The 22,662-nt window shown below is 46.0% G+C and overlaps 2 protein-coding genes across 2 annotated transcripts in view; one reads left to right on the forward strand and one right to left on the reverse strand.

Annotated features, from left to right (window-relative positions):
- Positions 1 to 2,814: 2,814 nt before the first annotated feature.
- COPS7B (COP9 signalosome subunit 7B) lies at positions 2,815 to 12,660 on the reverse strand. Its single transcript, XM_079315052.1, has 7 exons — positions 12,516 to 12,660; positions 10,435 to 10,610; positions 9,231 to 9,306; positions 7,604 to 7,692; positions 6,816 to 7,018; positions 5,463 to 5,568; positions 2,815 to 4,172 (listed from the first exon to the last, which is right to left on the reverse strand). The coding sequence occupies exons 2-7, from the start codon at positions 10,594 to 10,596 to the stop codon at positions 4,014 to 4,016; spliced, it is 795 nt and encodes a 264-aa protein (XP_079171178.1). The 5' UTR covers positions 10,597 to 10,610; positions 12,516 to 12,660; the 3' UTR covers positions 2,815 to 4,013.
- Positions 12,661 to 16,739: 4,079 nt separating this feature from the next.
- PDE6D (phosphodiesterase 6D) overlaps positions 16,740 to 22,662 on the forward strand; it is a 32,894-nt gene continuing 26,971 nt past the window's right edge. The window contains exon 1 of the mRNA XM_079314913.1: positions 16,740 to 16,927. Within this exon, the coding sequence (XP_079171039.1) occupies positions 16,878 to 16,927 (50 nt within the window). The 5' untranslated portion in view covers positions 16,740 to 16,877. The remainder of the gene's footprint in view (positions 16,928 to 22,662) is intronic.

The raw sequence follows: 22,662 nt of genomic DNA on the forward strand, positions 1-22,662 counted from the left end.
GTTTTTTCTGTCTACCCTGCAATGAATAAGCCCAAGTCTGCTTCACATACGTGGAAGAATGCATTTTGCCCTCATAGGATAAGAACACTAAAACAAAGAACACCATCTTGGGTCTGCATCCTTTCACTTTCTTTCAGGAAATGAAAGATGTTCAGCAAAATTCACTTTGCAGGGCTGGTGGGAAATGGCCATTTTTTCCCACCACTGTCTTCTGTAAGAAACAAAAGCTTCACTTTCCCCAGCTTCACTCTGGAGAGCAGCTCTGCAGGTCCTACTCCTGTACATGATCCATGGAGAGAGACCTGCAAGCCTGAGAGCAGCTCCACAAGCATCCATGGGATTTCCTAAGTCTGCACATGATTGATTGCAGGACAGGTCTCAAATCTGAAGACCGAAGGATGTGTCAGCATCACTGATTTTCCCTCCAGCTCCCAACAGAAGAGTAAGTTTGCAATCAACTTAGCTAAGAAGGTGAGGAGGGAACTAAAAGAAGATATTTCAACTCAAAACTTTTTTTTTTTTTCCCTGTTAAAGACTGACATCAGCATTGCTTTATCACGTTCCAGAACTGCCTGATGTTAGCTGGTAAAAACTGAGTCTCGGCAGGAATGCCAGGGACATTTGTTAGCATGAGGCACAGCTTGAGGGCTAGGGCAGCCTACCAGCACTGCAATCAGCTGAGATCCTCTCTTCCATTTTCCAGCTCAGTGCTCAATTCCATATTAAACAAGCACTAGTACAAGTGAAGCTGCAGAACACAAAGCTAGACAATAAAGCACTGAAGAGCAGAGGGAAGGCAGTTTCCATCCCTCTGGGTGGAAAAGGCAAACAGAAGTTCAATAGCTCAAAGTCTGTCCTGCTGAAATGTTGGAGTGAGCTGCAGCTGGAGCATCCCATTGCTGCCATAAACCAGAGCAGGGCAGGATGCTCGCCCTGCACCAGGGAGCAGCATCCAGCAGTGCTCAAACTGTATTAGCTGCCTCCAGCAGGCACAGGCAATCCATAGGAGTTTGCATCAAATCTCCCTCTGCTTCCACCTCCCTCTTTTCCCCATAGCAGTTCAGCTCCCTGAACAACTCCCCACTCAAAACTGCCCAAATTCAGCCCCTAATTCACACAACTCTGCTCTGAGTTGTTGCCCTTCCTGTAATCACAGGGTGTCAATACAATCTTTATGTCTTGTCCTTCTCAAACAGCACAGCACCTCCTGCATCCTTGCCTGTTAACAACTCTGCCTTCTGCTTCATTCCTGGAATAGCTTCTAACTGTTCCTTCAAGCCAGATTCATTAACCAGCTGCTGCAGAGCTGTTTGCCTCCCCCAGGTACTCTGTGCATGTCATTTGTTAATGACTCATCTCAGCTGGGCTCATTGCAGACGTCCCCCTCCTTTTGCAGCACCAAGCCCTTCACTGACACACCAGGAAAGCCAAACATGCAAACAGCTCCATCCCCTCCAATACCCCAGTCCCTTCTCTGTCCTCTGTCACCATCAGACACAGGACAGCTCTTTATTCAAAGTGCTACTTCCTCCCTTGCTGTTTTCCTGATCAAAGGCAACACAAACCAAAACTTAAATAAGATCCTCACCCCCAGCCAGGCTTTGAGAACAGCAAAAACATAAGAACAAACTCAAAAACCTCCAACACTAAAGAAGCTTCAGCAAACTAACATGACTCCTGTAACTGGTAGGAAATAAACACCAAGTGTGCCAAACTCCCATCTACTTCCCTAGCAGCCTGCAGCTTGATGAGGAGCTAAAATGATTCCCAAAGGCATTTCTATTTCTCCTCCTCTTTGCAGGACTGATATTAAAAATGGAAAGGAAAGAGGACCAAAGAGCTTCCCCTCACTAGTCAAATCCAGTGAGGAACTGGATGACCAGCACATTGAAGCTGTCCACGCAGCAAGCCAGAACAGGCCCATTCCATCTCCATGACAGACTTGGGGACAAAAGGTCCACCTGCACCTCCTAAGACACTATCAGCTGAACACTGGGAGAAGCTGAAACAAGAGCTAATACTGCCACTGCTTGGGAAACAGTTCCCTTGAGTTACTGGTAAAGGCTTTGTGCTCTGGGCTTATCCACTTAATATCCTTGTTGCATTTCTAGGGGGAGAGAGAGCTGGTAAAGAATCAGAAGCCTGACCAGAATCAGAAGTTTCTGGGACTTGACCCAGAGGAAGCTGGAGGGAAGGCATTTAGATCTTCCTCTCCAGATTAAAAACTAGTGTGCCTGCACTGCAGGAGAAGAAAAGGAGAGGGATTTACTTTCAAAAGTGAGCAAGTCCTGTGACTGAGGACTGCAAACATGTACATAGCAGAGTCCTGGTAGCAGTGAGAGGAAGGCACGTGCGTTGCACGAGCAAATGCAGGTGACAGCTGGCTGCAGGACTGAAGCATTGTCACAGTCTCTGGTTAAACAGCTCCCCTGCCTGCTCAGGGAAAGAGCTTCTCTTTACAGAAGTGAAATGCAGGGGCCAAACTACAAAGCAGCACTCTGCTAGATGCAAAGGAAGGAACTGACTGGCCTAAAAGCACAACTAGGAACCTTCCACAACCAGGCATCAAAGCTTTTTAGGCTCAGGACACGGGGCTCAGCTAAGAGCTTTGCCACAGATCCTTCTGCACAAATCTGGACAAAGATGAACTACTAACAAAATGTGAAGATGCTTCCCTGTCTCCCAGATGCATCAGAGAGATCAGTCAGACCTTCGGTCCACATACACCAAGGATCAAATAAATGCTCAAGTGAACAAGTGTCATTGGACAACAAGCCTAAAACAGCCTCAAAGTCAAGACTCCAGACTCTGACATTAAATCAGCATTTTTAATTTTTTTTTTCTAAAATGTACTTTTTTATGAATTGCTGTTCCAATGCTTCCCCCTTAAAAAAAACCCCACACCTTACCAAACTAGGTGCAAATCACCTGAAGTTAGTTTGTAACAAATAAAAAAAAACCCCACAAAACAAAGGCTGAAATGCTTTAGAATCACAACAATGTACAAAAAAAAAAAAAAAAAATAAAGGGGAGGAAAATACAACCTGAAAGTGTTCAAAATTCAGAAAGACTTGTCAAGTCCATTGCTTCAGCAAGGGGATGCTGCTGCGACCCCTGCCAGTGGGTCCTGGGCCACCAGCCTGCCTTGGTGCCAAACAGGCTCCTCTCCCACTGCCAGCATCCAAGGAAGAGTGAATGCATTACCCTCTGAAGGTATCAATGGGGGAAACAACTCACAAGCAGCTCTGGGAGGACACATCACATTCAGGAAGAATAGTTTCTAGCATGCCCCTAACCACCTGCAAGGTCTGTATGAAAGAGCAGCCTTCTTCCTTATTGTATTGATGCCTCAGAGATGCAGAACAGTGCTTTAAATCTGTGAGAGATTAAAGGGCTTAGTAAGGGCAGTAAACAGACAGATAAGTAAACAGCCCAGCACTGGAACTCATCTTCACAGAGCGAGGTAGTGTGAATTTCACCCCAGTTTAAAATAGACAGGGGTAATGGAAAGGCTGAAGGCTTCCATGTAAAGCAGTTCCTGGCCTAGAAACCTTCCTGTGCTCCCTTTGGGAATGAAAAGATCTGTGTTGATGGCTTCCTCACTCCCAGCCTGGCTTTGGTAGCCACACTTCAACCCTGGGATTCAGATGCTTGCTATAGAAGCTCTCCCATGATCTGATTTAGTACAGCAGCTTCCTCAAGGTTAAGCAGCAATGAACTAGCTGGGAGGGAGCAAAATGGTCCACAGATATTTTGGTTTTTTTCCTGTCCCTTTTGGTTAATCCCTTGCTTTAAAAGTCCCTCTTGACAGGACCAATACAGGGACACCCTGAAAACTCATAGGAGCTGCACAGTGTAACTCAGCCAGGTGCTGCTAACTGGGAGCTGCTCAAACAGGGCTTTGACTTGCCAGCCGGGAAGGGACTGGCCCAGAACCCACTGAAAAGGAGACGCAGGCCCTTTCTGCTGCTCCTGTTGTCATTCCTGAGCGAATGACATTCACATGGTAGGTTCTAGTGGCGGCTGGAGACCAGCCCTTTGACTTTGGACATCTTCTTTGTGGGCTGCCTTTGTTCTGTGTGTGGAGGGCACTCTCGCTCTACCAGCTGCTGCTCCATCTCCTGTGCTGACGACGAGGCTGTAGCTTTTAATGTTTTCTTTATGTTTGTGACCTGGCCAAGAAGAGACAGTGAATCAGCACCTGCTTCCTCCTCCCCTGCAGCAGACACTCTGTTCATAAACATATTGAAAAACCCCTGGAGTATAAGAGTGGAGATTATAAAAGAGACTCTCCCAGCAGTAACACACTCTGCATTTGAATTTAATACAGGTAATGTTTCACCCTCATTTACAGACAGAGCTGCTAGTATGTCCAGTCCAGAATAACTAGGAAATAGGTTTTTTTCCTAAGAGATAATGATACAATATTGTGCCACCCTTCTGTCTGGCTGGAAAGATCTACTAATGCCTTGGTGCAGAAGGGAGCAATCCTACCATTCTGTTAACTAGAAGCAAGACGGGGAAAGGAGACAATGAAATAAAAATTTACTCTCAGGACAGAATTCAAAAAGGAAAAGTGCCATTTAGCCTAGGTGACTACCTGAGACACACGTATTTGCTAAGAAGCAGGAACAGAAATTGGTTTTGTGGGAAGCAGCAGTAATGTTTCTGCTACTCTGGCTGAAAAGGAGAGACAGAGCATTAAGCACCATCCTGGTCCCCTGGAACTCTGCAGGGCTCACCACAGATACAGGGAGCAAACCTTAAATAAAACCCCAAGGTTTAGGAGTCAGGTGTGTCAACTCCAAGCCAATGGCATCTGGCAAACCAAACGTGCTATGGATGCCGATCAAGCCGCCGAGGAGATGCAAACATAAAGCTGCAGGGATGCTAAGTCCTGGTGCAGGGCCTCGGCAGGCGCATCCCCACCTTGCCAGCGGCCGGAGCCGAGGCTCGGGGGCAGGGCCGGGCTGGACCGCGGGCTCGTGCTGCCACCTAACGGCGGGAGCGCGCCAGGCCCGGCCCCGCTCGGGGGAGCGGCCGCCGCCGCTTTTTCCAAAAGCAATTGTGACTCCAGAGATTTTTAACTACGCTTCCAGGTTTAACAGAAAGTGGTTTTTACTTCCTGCCTGCCTTGCACGAAGAGAACAGGTTTCCAATGAAGATCTGTGGTAAAAGCACAGTTTTCTTAACGAATCAATACAGGGAGCCACAATTAGTGCAGTCACCTAGCCTACACTTATAACAATTCATCATGAAAAGTTCCACTCCACTGGATGTTTGATATTTATGGTCTTACTAGCACTCAGAAGCAGATGTGTTTTCCTTCTACCCCATGCCTGATTTGCATGATTGCTAGCCTTTTTCTGAGAGCCCTGACCATCAACCAGGCATTACCAGATTATTTCCTTCAGCAAACATTTATCCAACAGCACAGAAGCCTGAGATGACTCTGTACCCACCTCCATCTCTACCTGCTGCTGAGTTCGGTGGTGGTTCTCTTTGTACTGGTTGGCTCTAAGTACTTGCTGCTCAATTCCTAAAAGAACTGCTTCACAGCCATCACACCTGCAGGATACAAACAATGCCAAACAGTGTTTACAAGTTCTCTGTGGAGCAGCTCCATCAGGCAATCTGAAAAGTCACACTCATCTAAAAGTTAAGGAGATTATTCAATGTGTACTTCCTGCTTAGAGTTGCAAAAAGCTGGCAAAAAAAAGCTTTGCTGTGTACTTGATGCATTTCTCAGCATTCTCTAGAGAGTCTGTGTTACTGTTACCATCAAATAATAAGTGCAGGTTCAACGCACTTTAATCTTCCTTTTCCGTCAGAATTACAGCTTAAACAGGATGCAACACAGTATTCAAATGTAAAATTTTAAAATTAAAGAAAATAGTAATATTGAGATAATCCTCCTGCCTGTTAAGTGTTCAAATGACAAGAGCACTCAGCATGGAACTCAGAACTGGAGAAGACAAAAAGGGAATTGGCACCGTGTTCACTATTACCTTCCAAACAATGCTGCAAGGTCCTGGAAGCTGCCAGAGCCCTCCCACCATGATGGGACTGAGGGAATTTGAGCAGAGAAGCAAAAGATCTGCCCCCACCACAGGACAGCATATTTGCCCAGCAGTTTAATTACTTTCCATGCACTCATTACCATAGCAACTAGAAAGCAATTCCCAGTCAGCTCGGGACCTGCCATGGGCTCCACAGTTTATGGGGTGATTTCTTTAGGTGGGAAGGGAATCCCACAAAGAGATGAGAAACAGCTTCCTGGCAAAGGTACAAAGAGATAATACCACAGCCCCACTATAGCTGCAGACAGGCTGCCTTTGCAGGAACAAAGAGAAGACAAAGCCACCTGAAACATCAAACTTGAAGAGACATGCCATCCAAAGAGCTGTGATTCTCTAAAATTTGCCCACACAGTTCTCAACACAGTAAAAAAAGCTGAAAAATCAACAGTTCTGTCTTCATTATTAATTGCTGCAGCTCCCACCACAAAACCATGAGCCCTGTTTGGCACCTCTTTCTGCAAAGTTCTCAACTCCTCACTGGGGTTCTGCCATGTAAAAGCTACAGTGAGAGAAGAAGCCCACAATGTGGTAGAGTTTGGCTTGATACATAATACAAAAGGAATCCCAGATGGGATCTTGGAAAATTTGCCCAACAGACTCCTCCTTCAAGTGCCTACTTATAGCATAAGACTCCTGATTAATGAACATGGTGAAACTGAGACGACTCTTGAAACTCAGGGGAAAACCAGGACAAGCTATGTACAAGGAACAAGGAGGATGGAGAGACTGCCTCACCATTCCTGGAGTGTTTTGACAATGTTACTGATGTCCTTCTTCTGGATGTCTCTGCCGATACAAAAATCCACCTCTAACACCTGGTTTCGTTGATCCAACTTCCCTTGGATAATATCTGTGTAAACAGCTTCAATAATGAGATCTTCCAGCTCCCTCAGATTCCTCATATCCAGGTCCTTCAGCAACACAGAATAGGGAATGCACTAAAAACAGCAAGACCAAGAATAAGTCAACAGTCCTAGAGTAAAAATGAATTACTAGGTCTCAAAAGGTTGAGACTCAACTGTTTATTGTATACTACACTTTGACCTGCAGGTGCAGCAGTGACTGATCATGGCAGAACAAATGCTTGCCAGGCTATGAAATATTCTGACACAACTTTGATAATTCCTGAAGCTTTGGTATAGCATATTCTAGAAGAAAAAAGGTAAATGGGATTGTAGAAAAAATTAAGAGTGCTGCATAATTTTATCAAGAACAAAAAGTCAAGTGTTTTAAAGAATGATTCTCCATCCAGGAGCAGTGAAAAAAGACATACAAAGTTTCCCAGACCTTCCTGACCAATCTGCATGTCAGTTGAGATATCCCCACACTTCACCTATGGAAGTCCACTAAGTTAATATCCCAAATGCACCAGGAGAGAACACTGTACCCTACATGCTCTTTCCCAGTACAGGATTTTTTGGTGAGTACCCATGCAGTCTGACACAACTTCAGTGCTCTGGAATGGATGCCATTTTCTAAAACAAATCCAAGAGACAACAGCTGTCAAACCCTACGCACTTTACCTTCATTCGGGAAGCCAGGCTTACAATCGTCAAGTGTTTCAGCTTGTTTTTCTGAGTCACTGTTAATTCAGGCAGGTTATCTTTGTTTGCTGTTAATGTCAAAAAGACAGGATTCAAGACTTTACTTTGAAAATTACATAATCCAGGCTGCAGAACTTCAGGCTAGTTATGCTACACTACCCCTGAAATACTGAACACCTCCAGCTAATGTGGGTGCAGGCTGATGAACAGAGCATGCTGCTGCTGCTGCAGACAAACTGGCACACCCAGGGAGAGAAGGGGAAAAATTAAGAGCAACTTGGCAATTCCATTCTTATCTGCTTCTTCAGTAATTCTGCTTCTGGAATTGGAAGGTAATTCACAACTGGTGCCCTGCCAAAACAGTTGGTCAATGGCTTCGTTTCTACCAAGTAAATTTTATTTCATTAACAAGCTGACAGAAAAAAATCTTCGCCCTTTGCTGATCTGGTTGCAAATATATCTGGTTTTATTTCTCTGAAGAGCTGCAGAATTTAAAGTGTAAGTACCAGGCTGAGGAAGAGAGGAGAAATCATTAATCTAGATGGCCACACTGTCACTGTATTATATCCATGTGCCTCATGAATATTTAAAAAAGAGAAAGGACACTGGCAGCCCTCCAAAGCTAAGAAACTGTTTAAAATATCTGCTTTAATGGAAATTAGTGTTTCAGGGCCACTCAAGTTCTCCCATCCATCCCACCTCATTCAATGCACTACATTTTGACTGTGCTTTTCCCCCTCTTTCTTCACTAGAAAATGAAGAATGAACTGTGCTGTCACACACTGTGACACAAGTGCCATGGACAGCAAGAACATCCTCTAATCAGTCACAGAATTCACGAGGCTCATGTTGCTCCACAGACACTGGAATTTCCAGTCATTGCATTTACAGATGCCACTGCTCCTTACAGGAACTAGATAGCTCATCCACCACCCTGAGAACCAGCACTATGACAGAATTATTTGTCACACTCTGTAATGGTCTGGATGAGGCTGCTACCCACAAATTAAGCATTAAATTGTAGCAGAATGGAAGCATAAGCACCGGAGATAAAAGCACATTTCAACAGATACAAAGATGATTCACACACATTCTTTCTAAAGCTGTATAAAAGTCATTATTTCAACTTGTATTCTAGCTAAGAAATTACTCATTTTGTTTCAGCAATGCCGTCATGAAATAAAAGGTTATCTCACAAACCATGCAGGTTTTTATAAATAATGCAGAACAATTTTGTCTAAGTTTTCTGCAGTTTCCATAACCAGTGTAATCTAAATTTTCACAGAGATGTCTGAAATTTCCCTCTACAGAGGTAAGTGGCCTGTGAACATCAATGAATTCTGCTGCAGATCAACTCAACCCAGTGCTGCAGTTCCATCCAAACCTGTAGCACCCCAGAGTCTCTAACCCTTTGTTTCCTTTTCAGCAAGTAAAAAGCACACATGACCCAGACCCCCTACAGACAATTCTTCTTCTAAGCAAGTTCTGTTCCTGGATGCTTTCACCCAGCCACATTAGACCAGGCATTTAAGAAAGCAAAGAATTGCCTCTGACAATCCTAAAGAGGCACCCAGTCCCACTCTGCAAACGGGCAGCAGTCTCTTACCTACATAGTCGCGGTACGTTCCGTAAGCAAACAGGTTCAGCAGCTGGAAATAGGCAGCATTAGACCCCTCAGCAAGCTGATGGGGAGAAAAGAAACATCACATAAAATGGGCAACACAATCCTGACAGGCACCTTCTCCAGAGAATGGTTTAAGTCTGCACAGGACAAGCAGCACCCCATGCTGGACCTGTTCTAAGGCAGTTTTAGAGTCAAGATGATCCAGCCATTTCTATGCACAGGAACTTAACTCCAGTTTGTACTGTCAACTGCTTTGTGTGGAATCTTGGGAGGTAAAAGAAAAAAGCAAATCTTAACTTCAGCTGACAATTATAGGGCCAGCTCCTCTCACCAGCTGATAAGCAAGCAGGTAATGGTGATGGCTGGTAAGGATCCTGTGAAAGCCAGGACAGCTTACCTGCAGAGCCACCACAGCTTCAAAGCAAAGCAAGCTGGGACACTGTAACTGGAGTGCACTTGAAGGGAACAGCTCTTCTCTTGCCTGCAAACACTTCACTGGAATAATGGCAGCACCAAGCAGTGGTTTTTATTGATTGGGTTTTTAACACCATTGGCTGCACACAAATCCAGGAAAAAACCAGTGCTTGTGATTTGATGCTGAATAACCATCAAAGTGCCTTTATACCTATTTAAGAACCTGTTTGAAAAGCTAAACTTGCTGTACACTGTGCTACTTGAGCTGCAGAGATACTCAACTTAGATTCCTTCATTGTAGTAGAGGCAGGGGCTGGCAAAAGCACTCTCAGCAAAAGCTCTGGAACTAACTTTCCATCTTGGTTTGAAATGGTTTGGATTTGGTTACCACCCAGGCCTGATACACTAGACATCTGTTCACAAAGACTTTGGAGAGCACTGAAGTTCTGCCTTCCAGGACAGTAAAGAAGTAGAAAGGGATTCTTTCCTTGCTGGCTGGCAAAGTGCTGCCTTAAAACCACTACTGTGCTGCTGCCAGGTTTTTGCTGCGTTAGCAATTGCCTTAAGGTGGCAAAGCTTTATATAGGTATCCTTTAACACCTAACACATACAGGCAAAAGCAAGGTCAGTCTCTTATTCAGAAACATCTCTCAACCCAGGTAAGTTGCACCAGGCCTTCCTGGCACAGAATTTCACCCACAGACTGCCTGTGGAAACTTATGGGGATCCTGGAAGTGCAGAAGGGGCATTAGAATAAAAACTCAACTCTTACCTCTTTCACATTTGTTAATTCCAACAGCTCTCCAAAGACATAAACCCCAGGAGCTTCCAGCACTTGATTTATAAGAGCAGTTAGAGCTGAGCCACTTGTTCCTTTGGCTAGAAGAATGAACTGCTCTAGAAGATTGCAGGATGGCTTCTGTTCTCCTGCCATTCTAGGTTTTCAATCTGTCAGTAAAAGAACATAACATTAACACATCCTTTCTCCTCTGCTGAGTTCTGCCTGGCAGGGGACCACAAGGTGCTCAGCACAGTATCATTCCAGTATCAGCAGAGCCAGGCTTTTCTTCAGCATTCAGGAGGCAGGCCAGAAACCCAGCAGGTTCAACTGCTGATTTAACTGGGGAACAAGAATGACTCCAACAATTTCTAAGCAATATTTCCATCTGATCAGTCTCCTAAAAGGATCTGCTCTTGCAGATCCCTTCTGATAGGACAGGAGTTTAGATTTCATGCTGTTTTCAGACTTTTCCTTCTAGTGATGTTGCCAAATTATGCCAACTGTAAAGATGCTTATTGATACACTTGACTGACTTCCTCCTTCCTCATCACACAGCTGCACACCAGCAACTAATGTAATTCCCTAAGAAGGATTGATGCACACTGTATGCCCACACATCCCACCTTTTCCTTTGACTCTGGCTATTGATACAGTGTGTGTCCATAATTCCCACTGCCTTCTGAGCCCAAAAGGCAAACTGGGGCCTGTAAGCAGCTCCCTGGTCTGCACTGTACTGTTCAAGTGTTTTGGGTTAACAGGAAAGCTCAAGTGATAAAAATACCCTTTCTACAAAGGCTCTATTTAAGTCTCTGCAAAGAGAAGTCTTTGTCTTCAGCTGCTGCCTGACATTTCTGGTGTGCATGTTGTCTCCCAGCACCAACATGTTGCTTTTGAAATGTAAACCACTGTTTATTAACAAGTTCCACAAAATGAGCTGTTTGTTTACAAACAACTAATTCAAAACTTCCCAAGCATGTTATTCAGAAACCAAACAAAGAACTTAGCAGATAAAGGAGGTTTTGTGTTATGTTTTATGGGATAATTATCAAGCAGATGGTATAACCTTTACTCTGGTGATGGAAACCAAACACCAGAGAACCTGTCTGGTTCTGAGTGACCCACATGGGCTGGGCCCACATCCTCCCTTGTGGGGGGAGTACAGTCATACAGGGGCTTCACTGTCTCATCAGGCCTAACCAAATTAAGGCTTGTGAAAGCATCACAGCTTCCTGTATTAGTCAACTTCTAAAAATACACTTCACTGTGTTCCATTACACCTGCAGGTACAAATTGTCTCAACTGGAGTGGGCAACCTTTAACCCTCTCCACACAGAAATCTCAGCCCCTGAAGTCTCTTTGGGGTTCTTTCCATTAGAAGCACAGATGCAGCTTGATTGAACAGCACCTCAGTTCTGAGAAATCCCTGCACTACAGAACATTGCACGTGGCTGCCTAACACATCAGTGCTGCTCCCTCTGCTCACAGACAGGACCATTTCCTCACGAGAGAATATGGATTGACTGTGCTGGGAATGAGGTTCCGATTTCACAGTTCTATTGTCCTCCCTCACAGGTAATCAACCCACACGCTGGAGTGTGAGGTTACAGGAGACTGGCTGGCTGTATCTGTGCCCTGGTGGGAAAGGGATGCCAATTCTCTGCCCCTTTCCGAGCAAACGTTCGGACAACTGCGGTGCTATTGCAATCTGGGTGCACACCCGTGCCACAGGGATTACCTCGCTGCTTCCACAGCCGACTTACCCCGGTGAGAAGAGACTGAAATACACCAGACACTCCAACACAGCTTGTCCAAAAGCTACAACAACTCAAGCATGGGGACAAGCCGGGCTTCTCTCGCGGCCAGGCCCTTCTAAGGCAGCTCAGGGAGTCTCGGGGCGGGAAGCGGCCCGCAGACCCTGCAGCAGGAAGGCGGGGGCTTCCCGGCCCTGCCGCTCCCCCAGACCCCTGGCAGAGCCCTCAGGCCCCACCGAGCCCTGCCGCAGGGGGTAATTTACTGGGGGTCCCTCACCGCCGCCCCCGTTCCCGGGAGGCTTCTCCCAGCCCCGGCATTACCTCTCCGCTCCCGGCCTCCCGTCCCGCCGCTCCCGGCGCCGAGCCCACCGCGCCTCAGGCCGCCATGATGGCGGCGCCGGTGTCCGCGCGCGGTTCCTTCCCCCCCGGAACGCGCGGGCCGCGCCGAACGTTCCGCCCGATCCCGGGCGGCCGCGGGGAGCGGGAACCGCGACCCGGCATCGCTGGGATAGCGGGATGGGGACGGCGGGCTGGCGGTGCTGGCACCTACAGAGCCTGGTCCAGCACATGGAGCAAACTTCACTGCGTCCCGAGCAGCTGTTCCAGCCTAAGCAAGTAAAATTCCTGCCTCTCTTTTTGGGGATTCGAGGTCCTGTGGCAGCATCACAGGGTTTGCACCCCAAAACGACCCGTGCAAAGGGCTGCTGTTATAAGGTCACATCGTTATTAGAAGTGGGGCCATTATTGGATTAAATGGGGCACCGGAACTGACTTCCCAGGGAAGTGATCATGGCCCCAAGCCTGGCAGAGCTCAAGGAGTGTGTGGAAAATACTTTCAGGCACACGGTGGGATTCTTGGGGCTGTCCTGTTTAAGGACAGGAGTTAGCCTAGATGATCCTTGTGAGTCCCTTCCCACTCAGGATATTGTCTCAGGCCAATCCTCCTGGGAAACACCAAGAGATGGAGTGAAAATAGAACTGATTTAAAACTCCATAGAAAAATGTCCCATACAAATTATAAACCAAAGGGCAGAGCTCTGGCTGTGACATGGGAGGCAGGAAGGGAACTGGAAGGGTTAAGATCCTCCCCAGAGAGGATCAGGAGTCAAAAGACAATTGAAGGGATATCAGAACAAAGTTGGAAAGGTGGGTGCCAACCTCCCCAAGATTTGTAGGCTCATCCATGCCACGTTGCAAATAAAATGTGCCTCTGTTAAAAATCCTTCAGCTGCGAGCAAAGTGCTTCTGACTTGCAGTCAGCAAGTCCCTGAAGATCAAATCATGGACCAGCATGGTCAGGAGGGGAAAGCTTTCAATAAAAGAACATCACAAACTATTAGGGAAACTGATGGGGCTTAGCCTGTGTCTCAGAGCCATCCACAGCAGGTCCCAAGGGTCCCATCATCCATCAGAGAAGGGGTGGCAGACGGTGCAGAGGTGCAGGTGTTGGAATGCTCTTGTGACACTCTGGGCTTCAAAGCAAATTGGATGTAAAAAAACCAGGCCTGCGCAACAAGGGAACTCAGCCAGGGCTATAACAAGCCAGGCAGTAATTTACTTAAGCCACACTTAGCTCTCATTTGCACAGAGAGGGAGAATTACCTCTTTAATCACATCCTAACCAGGCCCTTCCCCACAGTTCCTGTCATCCTGCAGACATGCTGGAACAGTTGCCTTGGACAAGCAGTGTGTGGCCTCCTTTTCTCCCTTGCTAAGGCTTGAATTCCAGGCTGAAATAGAAATTAAAATATATGATTGTGAGCTATTTTCTATGGATTGGTTTTGCAACCTTTTGCTAGAGCCTGTGGGTGAAAATCATCTGTTAGCCCCATATAGGTCAGCCAGCAGTCCCAGTCCTGATAGCTCCCAACTGTTGACACCCAGCCTGGCTGGCTGACCTGGACTTTGGAGGACAGCATCAGCTAAGCTCAGCTTTTGGTATGGATTTTTGTTTTTAAGAGGAAAAAATATGTGGATGTCCAGCTGTCTGATTCCCTTTCAAACAGCTATTGCAACCTCTTGTTCCACCCACGCAGCTCTCTGTGTGCCAGGAGATGTTAATCCATTTTATCTTTTAATGTTGGCATTATCTCTCCACTCACCCCACCTCTTCCCCTTTTGATTCTGCAGTCCAGGCCCCTTTTAGGCAGCACATAATTTGCCTTTTCTCCCTGCACTGCCACAGTAATGTCCCCAAGCAGTGGGGTCCTGGACCCCCAGAATTTGAGGACATCTGACCTCACCAAGGAAGGCCAACAATAAAAATACTATTGTGTTTCTTATATTTTCACTTATCTTTTATTACTCACCTGTGTGTTCTTCCATGACCCTTCATCCATTCTTCAGAAGCTGCCACACCTGCCAGAGATGTGAAGGAAAAGTTTACAGTCCCAAGTGGCACCAAAGCATAGAGGGATTTGCAGCAACTTTCTTGCAAGCAGATTTTTATGATGATGTGCTCTAGAGTGCTATTTGTGTTAATGCAGCCTGAGGACTCTGAGAGATCCCAGAGTTTTTGTCACTCTGAGTGGAGCTGTCACATGTTCCACTGCTGCTTGGCCCTGCACTAGTCACAAGAGCTTCACACTTCAGCTATGAACTCTTCTGTGATTTTCAGAAGTTCATGAATGAGAGGCCTGTGCTTCTCCACACAGCAAGGTGAATTTGAAAATTCTGAGACTTGGCCAGGAAATGCAAAGGCTCCAACTCAAGACTCCACAAAGATCCCTACCCCTGTGCTAGAGAAGCCCTCCAAAGCTGCAAGAGTTGCTTTCCATGAGATCCACTTGGTCTCTGGCTCCTTCATCTCTGAGGAGCCTGAATGGAGGCAGGATTGAGTTCCTCATGACTTCTGCAAACCAGCATGTCCTACTTTCATCTGGCAGGCTCATCCCTACATACAACCATTTGTTTCTGCCTTTTTCAGGTCTGCTTTTTTCTTGCTTGCCTTTTCTCCTCATCAGTCTTTTCTCCTTTGTGATCTTCAGTTCATCCTCCTTAGCATGCAATTCCACAGCCTAGCTAAAATCCAGGATGGACTCTTAATTAAACACAAATATATATTTGTACAGCTCACCCCTGGCACTCTGCCCAGGCTCAAAATGACCCCTTCATACACTTAAACTGGTGGTGGGAAATTGAGCATGGATCACATACATCAGGGAAATAAATGCTGCCTGTTTCTATTATTAAGATCTCTTGTTAGAGTGGCCTTGTCCTTATGCATTAAATGCAGCCTTTATTAAGCTCACATTCTCCACTTTTGTACAGTGGGCAATTTGGAGGCAAGTGGTGCCATGAGTCAGTGTACTGATGGCACCCTGACTTTTCACTGATCCTTGTTTGAAGATTGGGTTACAACTGCTGCCTTTATTTTTACTATGACTTCATGCTTTTATCAGTTGCACCCAGATTGTTAGCAGAGGGGTTAATCTGCTCACGTTAAAGTGCAGTCTGGCTCCTGGGATGTGCTCACAAACCTGAGACTTTCCCTGCACAATCAACTCTGTTACACAAACATAAAGATGATTAGCGAGCTAGAGCACCTCTCCTATGAGGACAGGCTGAAATAATTTGCATTGTTCAGCCTGGAGAAGGCTCCAGGGTGACCTTACTCAGGCCTTCCTGTACCTGAAGGGGTTCTATAAGAAAGCTAGAGAGGGACTCTTCAAAAGGGAATAGAGTTCTAGTGACAGAATAAGGGAAACTGCTTCATAATTACAGAAGGCAGATTTAGATTAGATACAAGGATGAAATTATTTACTGGAGGGTGCTGAGGCACTGACACAGGTTTCCCAGAAAAGCTGTGGATGCCCCATCCCTGGATGTGTTTAAGGCCAGTCTGGAAGTCCCTTTCAACTCAAACTGCTCTGTAATTCAAATTACTGCAGCGCAAAGAAGGTTTCCTTTGTTCCAGGGGGTAGCACGTTATTTATTTTAAACCTTCTCCACAATGCTGGTCCTGTCGGCTCCTGCCTCGGTACATGCAAATCACAGAACTGTGAGGTTTGGGAGGGACTGTGGCGATCATCCAGCCCAATCCCCTGCCCAGACAGGGTCACCTGCCGCAGATGACACAGAACTCGTCCGGGTGCGCTTTGGAGGTTTCCAGCAGAAGCTGTTCTGGGTCTGAGCACCCCAGCACCACCCGAGTTCAAGGGTGAAGCTCCGGCCGAGCAGCCCCAAGGACGAAACCGTGGGACCCCAGTGCGTGGGGAGAAGCGCCAGCCGAGCTCCAGCGGCTCGGGGACGTTCGGCTGCTGCCTGGCGGGCGCTGACCAGGCCCGGGGCGGCTTCTCGCCCCCTCGACTGCTGAGGCTGAGGCCTCCGGGGCCCGGGGACCGCCCGCTCCCCCTGCCCGATCATCCTGCGGCGCCTCCATCGCGGCCACGTCAGGCCCAGCCGGGGAGTCTCGGCGACCGCTGCGCACCCACCCTTGAATGAGGGAGAGCGCTGTGTGATTGGTCAGCAGCGCTGTCATTCCTGCGCCAGAAGGCGGGGCGAGGCGGGACAGCGGCGGCTGGTTGGTCGGCGCGGCGGCGGGCGGCCGCTGGGGTTGGTTGCGCCGGGCAGTGGCGGGTGCGCGGGAGGGAGGGGCGGGGGGTCCTGAGGCTCGGCTGTCACCGCCGCGCTCCCGCCAGGCCCGGCCCAGCCCCGTCCGCCCGCCCGCGGCGCGGCAGGACCATGTCGGCCACGGACGAGCGGGCCAAGGAGATCCTCCGCGGCTTCAAGCTGTATCCTCCGTGCGGGGGCCGTGAGGCGGCGCGGGGGGCGCGGGGATCGCCGCCCCGCTGTGGCGAGGCCCCTGGGGCGGGAGGGGGTTGCCATGGCAACGCGGTTCTCCATGGCGGCCGCGCTCCGGCGGTGGCGGGAGGGTCCCTCAGGGCTGGGACCGGCCCTGAGCCGGCTGGGGCGGGGGCACGGGGAAGGAGGCCGGGTGACGCCGGGGTCGGGGTCCCGTCCTTGCCCTGCGGGTGCCGTGCGTGGGGGGTCCCCGCCACCGAAGTCCCCGTTAGGGTGGTGGCGGCCACCGCCCCTCCTGCTGCCCGGCGCTGACAGGGGCTGGGCCGGGGCCGGCGGGCAGCAGGAGCCCCCCACCCGCAGCGGGGATCGCTTCCAGAGGGCAGGTGAAGCAGCTCTGCGCCAGGAGGATCTGATCCCTTTCCCTCCGGCCTGCGCTTAAGCACCTCTGCTCGGAAAGGAAATACCTGGTTGTCAGGTCCAGGAGCAGCTAAACACCTTGTTCCTTGTCATACCGTGAGGTACTGGCACATGTGTTGGTCGTGCAGTTTCTTTTATTGCTGACGTATTCTGTGTGTAAATGCCTTTCTGTGCAGCTCGTTTAAAAACTTTTCATGTTGTCGCTTTCATAAAGCATTCTGATTTTATGCGTGTGGTACCTGGATGTGAATTGAAAGCTGATGAAATGAGATAGGTCTGAGCTCGGAAGAGAGATGAGAGAGCCTTTGTGCACCTTCCAAACCAGGATTTCAGCAAAGTAGAGAAAGGCTCAACCTAAAGGCCCATGTTCAAACTAAGGGTGTGAGAAATATAGTAGCTTTATTTTGCATGTGGTATATTTTACTAAATAAAATTCTTCTAAGCTTAGAAGGTAAATGCTAGCTCGCTGTCCTGACCTATAGACATCAGAATATTCTTGTGAGTTGGTTTATATTTCCTTTTTTACAATAAAAAGGACAGAAGTGAAGGAAATATCCTCTTGATTGAAACCTATTATTTCTAGACAGGGTAGTGAAGTTTTTTTGTTCTGTGAGATGTTCATAATCTCTATGCCAGCTGTAGCAGGATCTGGTTTTCTAGGTTGGATTTAGATAGATAGCTTTTATCAAACTATAAGCAGATGCTTTTCTTAACTTTTTATAGAATCGTTGCAGTGTCCCCCAGCTGTTAGTACTGCATGTGGTTCCTTTGCTTCTGCACTGGCACTATTGACAGTTCTTTGTTTTTATGAAGATGTAGTATTTTAGCTGTCAAAGCATGAATTAAAAACCTTTTGTGCTGGCAATTAGAAGAATAAGCTTCTGACAAGACCAGACTAAGCTGTTGGTAGAAGTGAGGAGTGCCTGGAAAGTTAAGCCTAGGGAGCAAACTTTTAAGTGCTTTTTGCATGTCTTTGTGCATAGTCTTTATTGGATAGCAGAATTTGCATAAAGGCCTTTGTCCAACTTTGAATGAAATAATACTTTTTGTTGTTTGCTGTCTTAAAGAGAAAATACTTTTTGCTCCTTGAGAGGAAGGATGTCAAACAACAAACTATGAACTCCAGTAGCCATAGCATGGACAAAAAGCTGCATTAACAGCAGCCTGCAGTCTGTGTTGAAGTGTCTTGAGTCTAGTCTGGCTTTATTTGCCCTTGCAACAAAAAAAAATTACTTCTGGCAGGACAATTTAAGTCAAAATCTGGACTGCACTTCTCCAGAGACGTGGTAGAGTATGTTGATAGTTGCCATAGGGGCCATGTAGTACAAAGTCTGACAAACAGGAAAGTCTGGAGAAGCATTTCATAACTGAAACTTTTAGCCAGTTGAAACAGTTGAAAAACGTCTCTGTTGCCTTTAGTAAACCAGAAGAGAGGCTGAGCAGACATTCCTCATTTGTGAGGAAACCTTGTGACACCACACCATCCCCACAGGAAACTGCTCATGCCCAGTTGTGGCCACGCTCCCTGCAGGGACACATCAGCTCAGACTTCCCATCCCTTGTCCAAGGGCAGGCAGAGACAATTGCAGTTTAGAGATGCTGTATTTCTACCCACCCTATTGCTGCATGTACTCATTTAATTAATAGAAAGGAGGAGAGAAATGTGTTCTGGAAAACTGTTCCATTTATACTTTGAGTACCTGAAAACTTTCTCCTCTGCTCTCACAAGGGAGGGAGTTCAACTCCACCAACTTAAGCACATCCTTCAACCTTGGCACTTCAAACTGAACTTGCTTTCAGCACAAGAGGGGAGCATGGCATTGCACCCAGGGGCTGTGTGTGAGGGATTCCTTGGGAGGCAAGAGCAGTTGCCAAGGGCAGAAGCATCACTGAGGGAACAGGCTTCCTAATTTTAACACAAGAGCAGACTCTAGCTGGAAGTCCACATTGAGTAATCAGAGTTTCCTCAAACAATTCTGTTTACTTGTGGTTCCTGAGAAGGGGTTAATTACAAGCTTTCCTACTCATTGGGGCATGGTGGATGACTGGGGCATGTGGAAATTAAATTATAGCCTAAATCCACCCTCTAATTTCAATGCAAAGATAGGTTTTCCTTCCTCTATGACACTAGTGCAGAAACATGTTGTGACTAATGTCCCAAAATTCAAGCCAGGAACATTTATTCCCTCTTCTCATGGATTTTGCTATTTTTAAAATATTAAAACCAAGGGAAATATATTTGATGCTTGTAGGAAAATGAGATTATTATACTTTGCTACACTTGTCCTAAGAATTTTTGTGGCACCAGTTAATATTGAACACTAACAGTCCAGTATGGTGCTGAAAAATTTTGAAAGCAGACAACAAACTCTTAGAGCTTGTCACTTGTTCAGGGACAATATTTGCTAACAGAGCTTGTAAGTGTGTTTATCAACAAACTGTTCTGAAGGCATGTGCCTGAATAGCAGTTGTTACACCCCTTATCATATCTACAGGTAGTTTAGTGCTATGAAAATGTGCTTGGCTGTAAACAACATCAGTCCAGTTGGTAACTGAAGATCCATTTGTGTGAAGTATTAGCCATATCTTATTTCTGCAAGTATTTTGCACATCTGGTCCTGTGATCTCAAATGCATGAAATTAGATTATGCCTTTTTTTTTTTTTTTTTTTCCTCTGGAAGATGGGATAGTTACTCTGTCCAAGCTACAGAAGGGCATTTTACTTGACCCTCACCCTTTCAACACATTCTTCAGATCTTGTTCTGTCATTTTATCTTCAGTGTGTACTATTAAATGTAAGTATTTAGCATCCTTTATCAAAGAAAGTAATGCTAGTTTTGTACTTCCCCAACAGTCAAAGTTCAGGGTTGTTTTATTTTGATGGCTCCCCCTCAACAACTCCCTTTATAATTGGTGGGTTGCCTCTTTACCTTTGCTCTGAGATCAAGTAGCACAGAATTATGTTTTCAGAGGGACCCTGTAGACCTTGTTTAGTTTGGTTTCCAGCATTTGGAAAGCATCCATGCTGTAGATTAGAAATATCCAGTCATAGTTTGCAACTGCAGATTCACATCCAACTATTGAAGGACCACAGCTCAAGTTCTTTAAGCAGTTATTTCTGTGAGGTTCAGTCAGAACAGCAAGGAGGAGAAAATCTGAATGAGTTGGTTGATTCTCAGGATGATTAAAGTGCCATGCCTCAACACTGGAGTAAGGACATTTGCTTTATATTTAAAGCTTAGAAGTCATACAAGATGTTACCTATTTATTTGCTTCTGTACAGAGGAGTCCTATCATAATCTCTGTAGTATTGCCCTATAGCTATTTATCAGTTTAGGATAAATTTTTCCATTAATTTCATTTTAAGGCTGTGCAGTAGCCTATTCTTCAGAAGTCTCCTGAAATAAGGTAATATGGTGAACATAAGCAGGAAGAGACAATACTAACTGACTGTATTAACTCCAGAACAATTACAGAGTTATGAAACTCATGTTTATGGTCAGTGTAAGCATATACCTGTAGCTCAAGCACTCCAATGCTTGCAGGCAAAACTTCTCATGTCAAAGGCTGGCCTACTTTTCTACAGTCCTCAAAGTTCCCTTTGCAACATCATCTTAGCTCCCAGGGCTTTTTCCAGCTTTATTCTCACCATTGTTTTTCTGCCTAGGAAGTCTTCCTAGCAGAGCATTATCCTCCTTGAAAGATGGGTAGAGCTATAGTGAAAATACAGTTATACCAGAATCACTAGGAATATCCATGAACTTTATATTATTCTGCAGACAGGGAAACTTCCACTTCTCACTTCAGCCTGATCTGTTGTACACACAGGAACTGAAGTCAATGACAATCTTGTCCATCAATTACTAGAATAGTCACTGAAGTTTTGAATTAGTTTGGAGCAGCATTCCAATGTTGAGAAATCTAATTGGAAGCAACATTGAAATAAGTTTCCAATTTCACTGTTAGGCTGGGAGGTGTTAGCAGCATATTCATTTGAAATGCTTACCTGCTGCAGTGTTTACAAAACTAACGAGGTAGCAGCTTTAATTGGCTTGAAGATTCCCCTTTTTTTGAGGTTTCCTCTGTGTGCTTCCTCAGATCTCACTCTGTTAGATTCCTTGCAATGGAATAGAAAGATGAACCATTAAATTCATGGGTTAAAAGGAGACACTGGCCAGCCAAAAGAAGGAACAGGACTTCCCAGAAGCTGGAACATGTGCTCTGTCTGTAGAAACCCAAAGCTTCAGGCAGGTTGTAGCTGGATGTCATGGTAGTCAAGGTACCTTTACCATATCAGAATTATTCCCAGCATTGACAGAAGTACTGCACTATGCAATGATCTCTAGTTCTGGCATGCTAAACACAGAGTCATCATGTTTCTTATGACTGAGTCATGAGGTACCTGCAAATAAAGCAAGAGCAATTTTCCCAGGTTTTGTTTCACCTGCCTGATTTCCTAGTAAACACCAAAAACTTCCTATCCTCCCCTTGTTAACTTTCATTGAAAAAAGTGTAAATACTTAACTGTGCTTAACCTGTGATTTGCATTCACTTGATATCTGAGCTACAGTCAGTTGTGTACTTGTCAGATGTAATGAAGTCCCTGTATAGTGTGGGAAATGGGGGGTTGTGCCCATGACAGTGGGAGGGGCATCACAGGATACAAATGAGTTGCCAGGTGCTACAGAGAATGTATCTGACACAGACTTCAAAGTGGAAGTTGACACTGGAGTTCAGGTTTTTCTTTTTAATCTGCAATATTGCTTCAGCACTTTGTAGTTACAAATTTATGTCTAAGATTTATCCTTTGATCTGTCCAAAGCCTACCCATCCAACATTTTACTGGAATTATGGTTTCAGTATTTTTAATTGCTTGCTTAGTGCCAGCCTAATGAAGTACTTAAAATAATGCAGTTGTCATTAGCAAAATTATTTTCCCTTGTTTCCTTTGTATCATATTAAGATATCAGTTACTCTTTGCATCCCTGGAAGTCATTGGTGCCTTATGCTTCAGCTGTTGTTACAGTATTTGAATTTCCACAGAGCAGAAGATAGTAATTTAATCCATCAAGTGAGAACTGGAAGATCTTCAGATCTACTCCTGCATCTTCACAGCCAACATATAGGATAAAAGCCAAGCTTACACAGATACAGAGAAGCAGGGGAGGTATCAAAAAATCCTCAAATTAAACAGATATTGTTCAGAGGAGGGTTTTTTTAATGTCTGATGTGGCTCTTGTGTCTCTGGCAAAAAAAGTTTTCTGTTAGCTAAAGCAGCCTTAATGTGGAAGCTGATCTGACTTGTTCT

Source organism: Erithacus rubecula (assembly GCF_903797595.1).
Source record: "Erithacus rubecula genome assembly, chromosome: 11".
Taxonomy (NCBI): Eukaryota; Metazoa; Chordata; class Aves; order Passeriformes; family Muscicapidae; genus Erithacus; species Erithacus rubecula.

Coding starts and splice junctions, on each gene's coding strand:
- COPS7B (XM_079315052.1), bottom strand. CDS start 10,596: ATGGCAGGAGAACAGAAGCCATCCTGCAATCTTCTAGAGCAGTTCATT. Junction 7,693..9,230: donor AACGTACCGCGACTATGTAG/GTAAGAGACTGC, acceptor TGACATTAACAG/CAAACAAAGATAACCTGCCT. Junction 5,569..6,815: donor GTCAAAACACTCCAGGAATG/GTGAGGCAGTCT, acceptor TGTATCCTGCAG/GTGTGATGGCTGTGAAGCAG.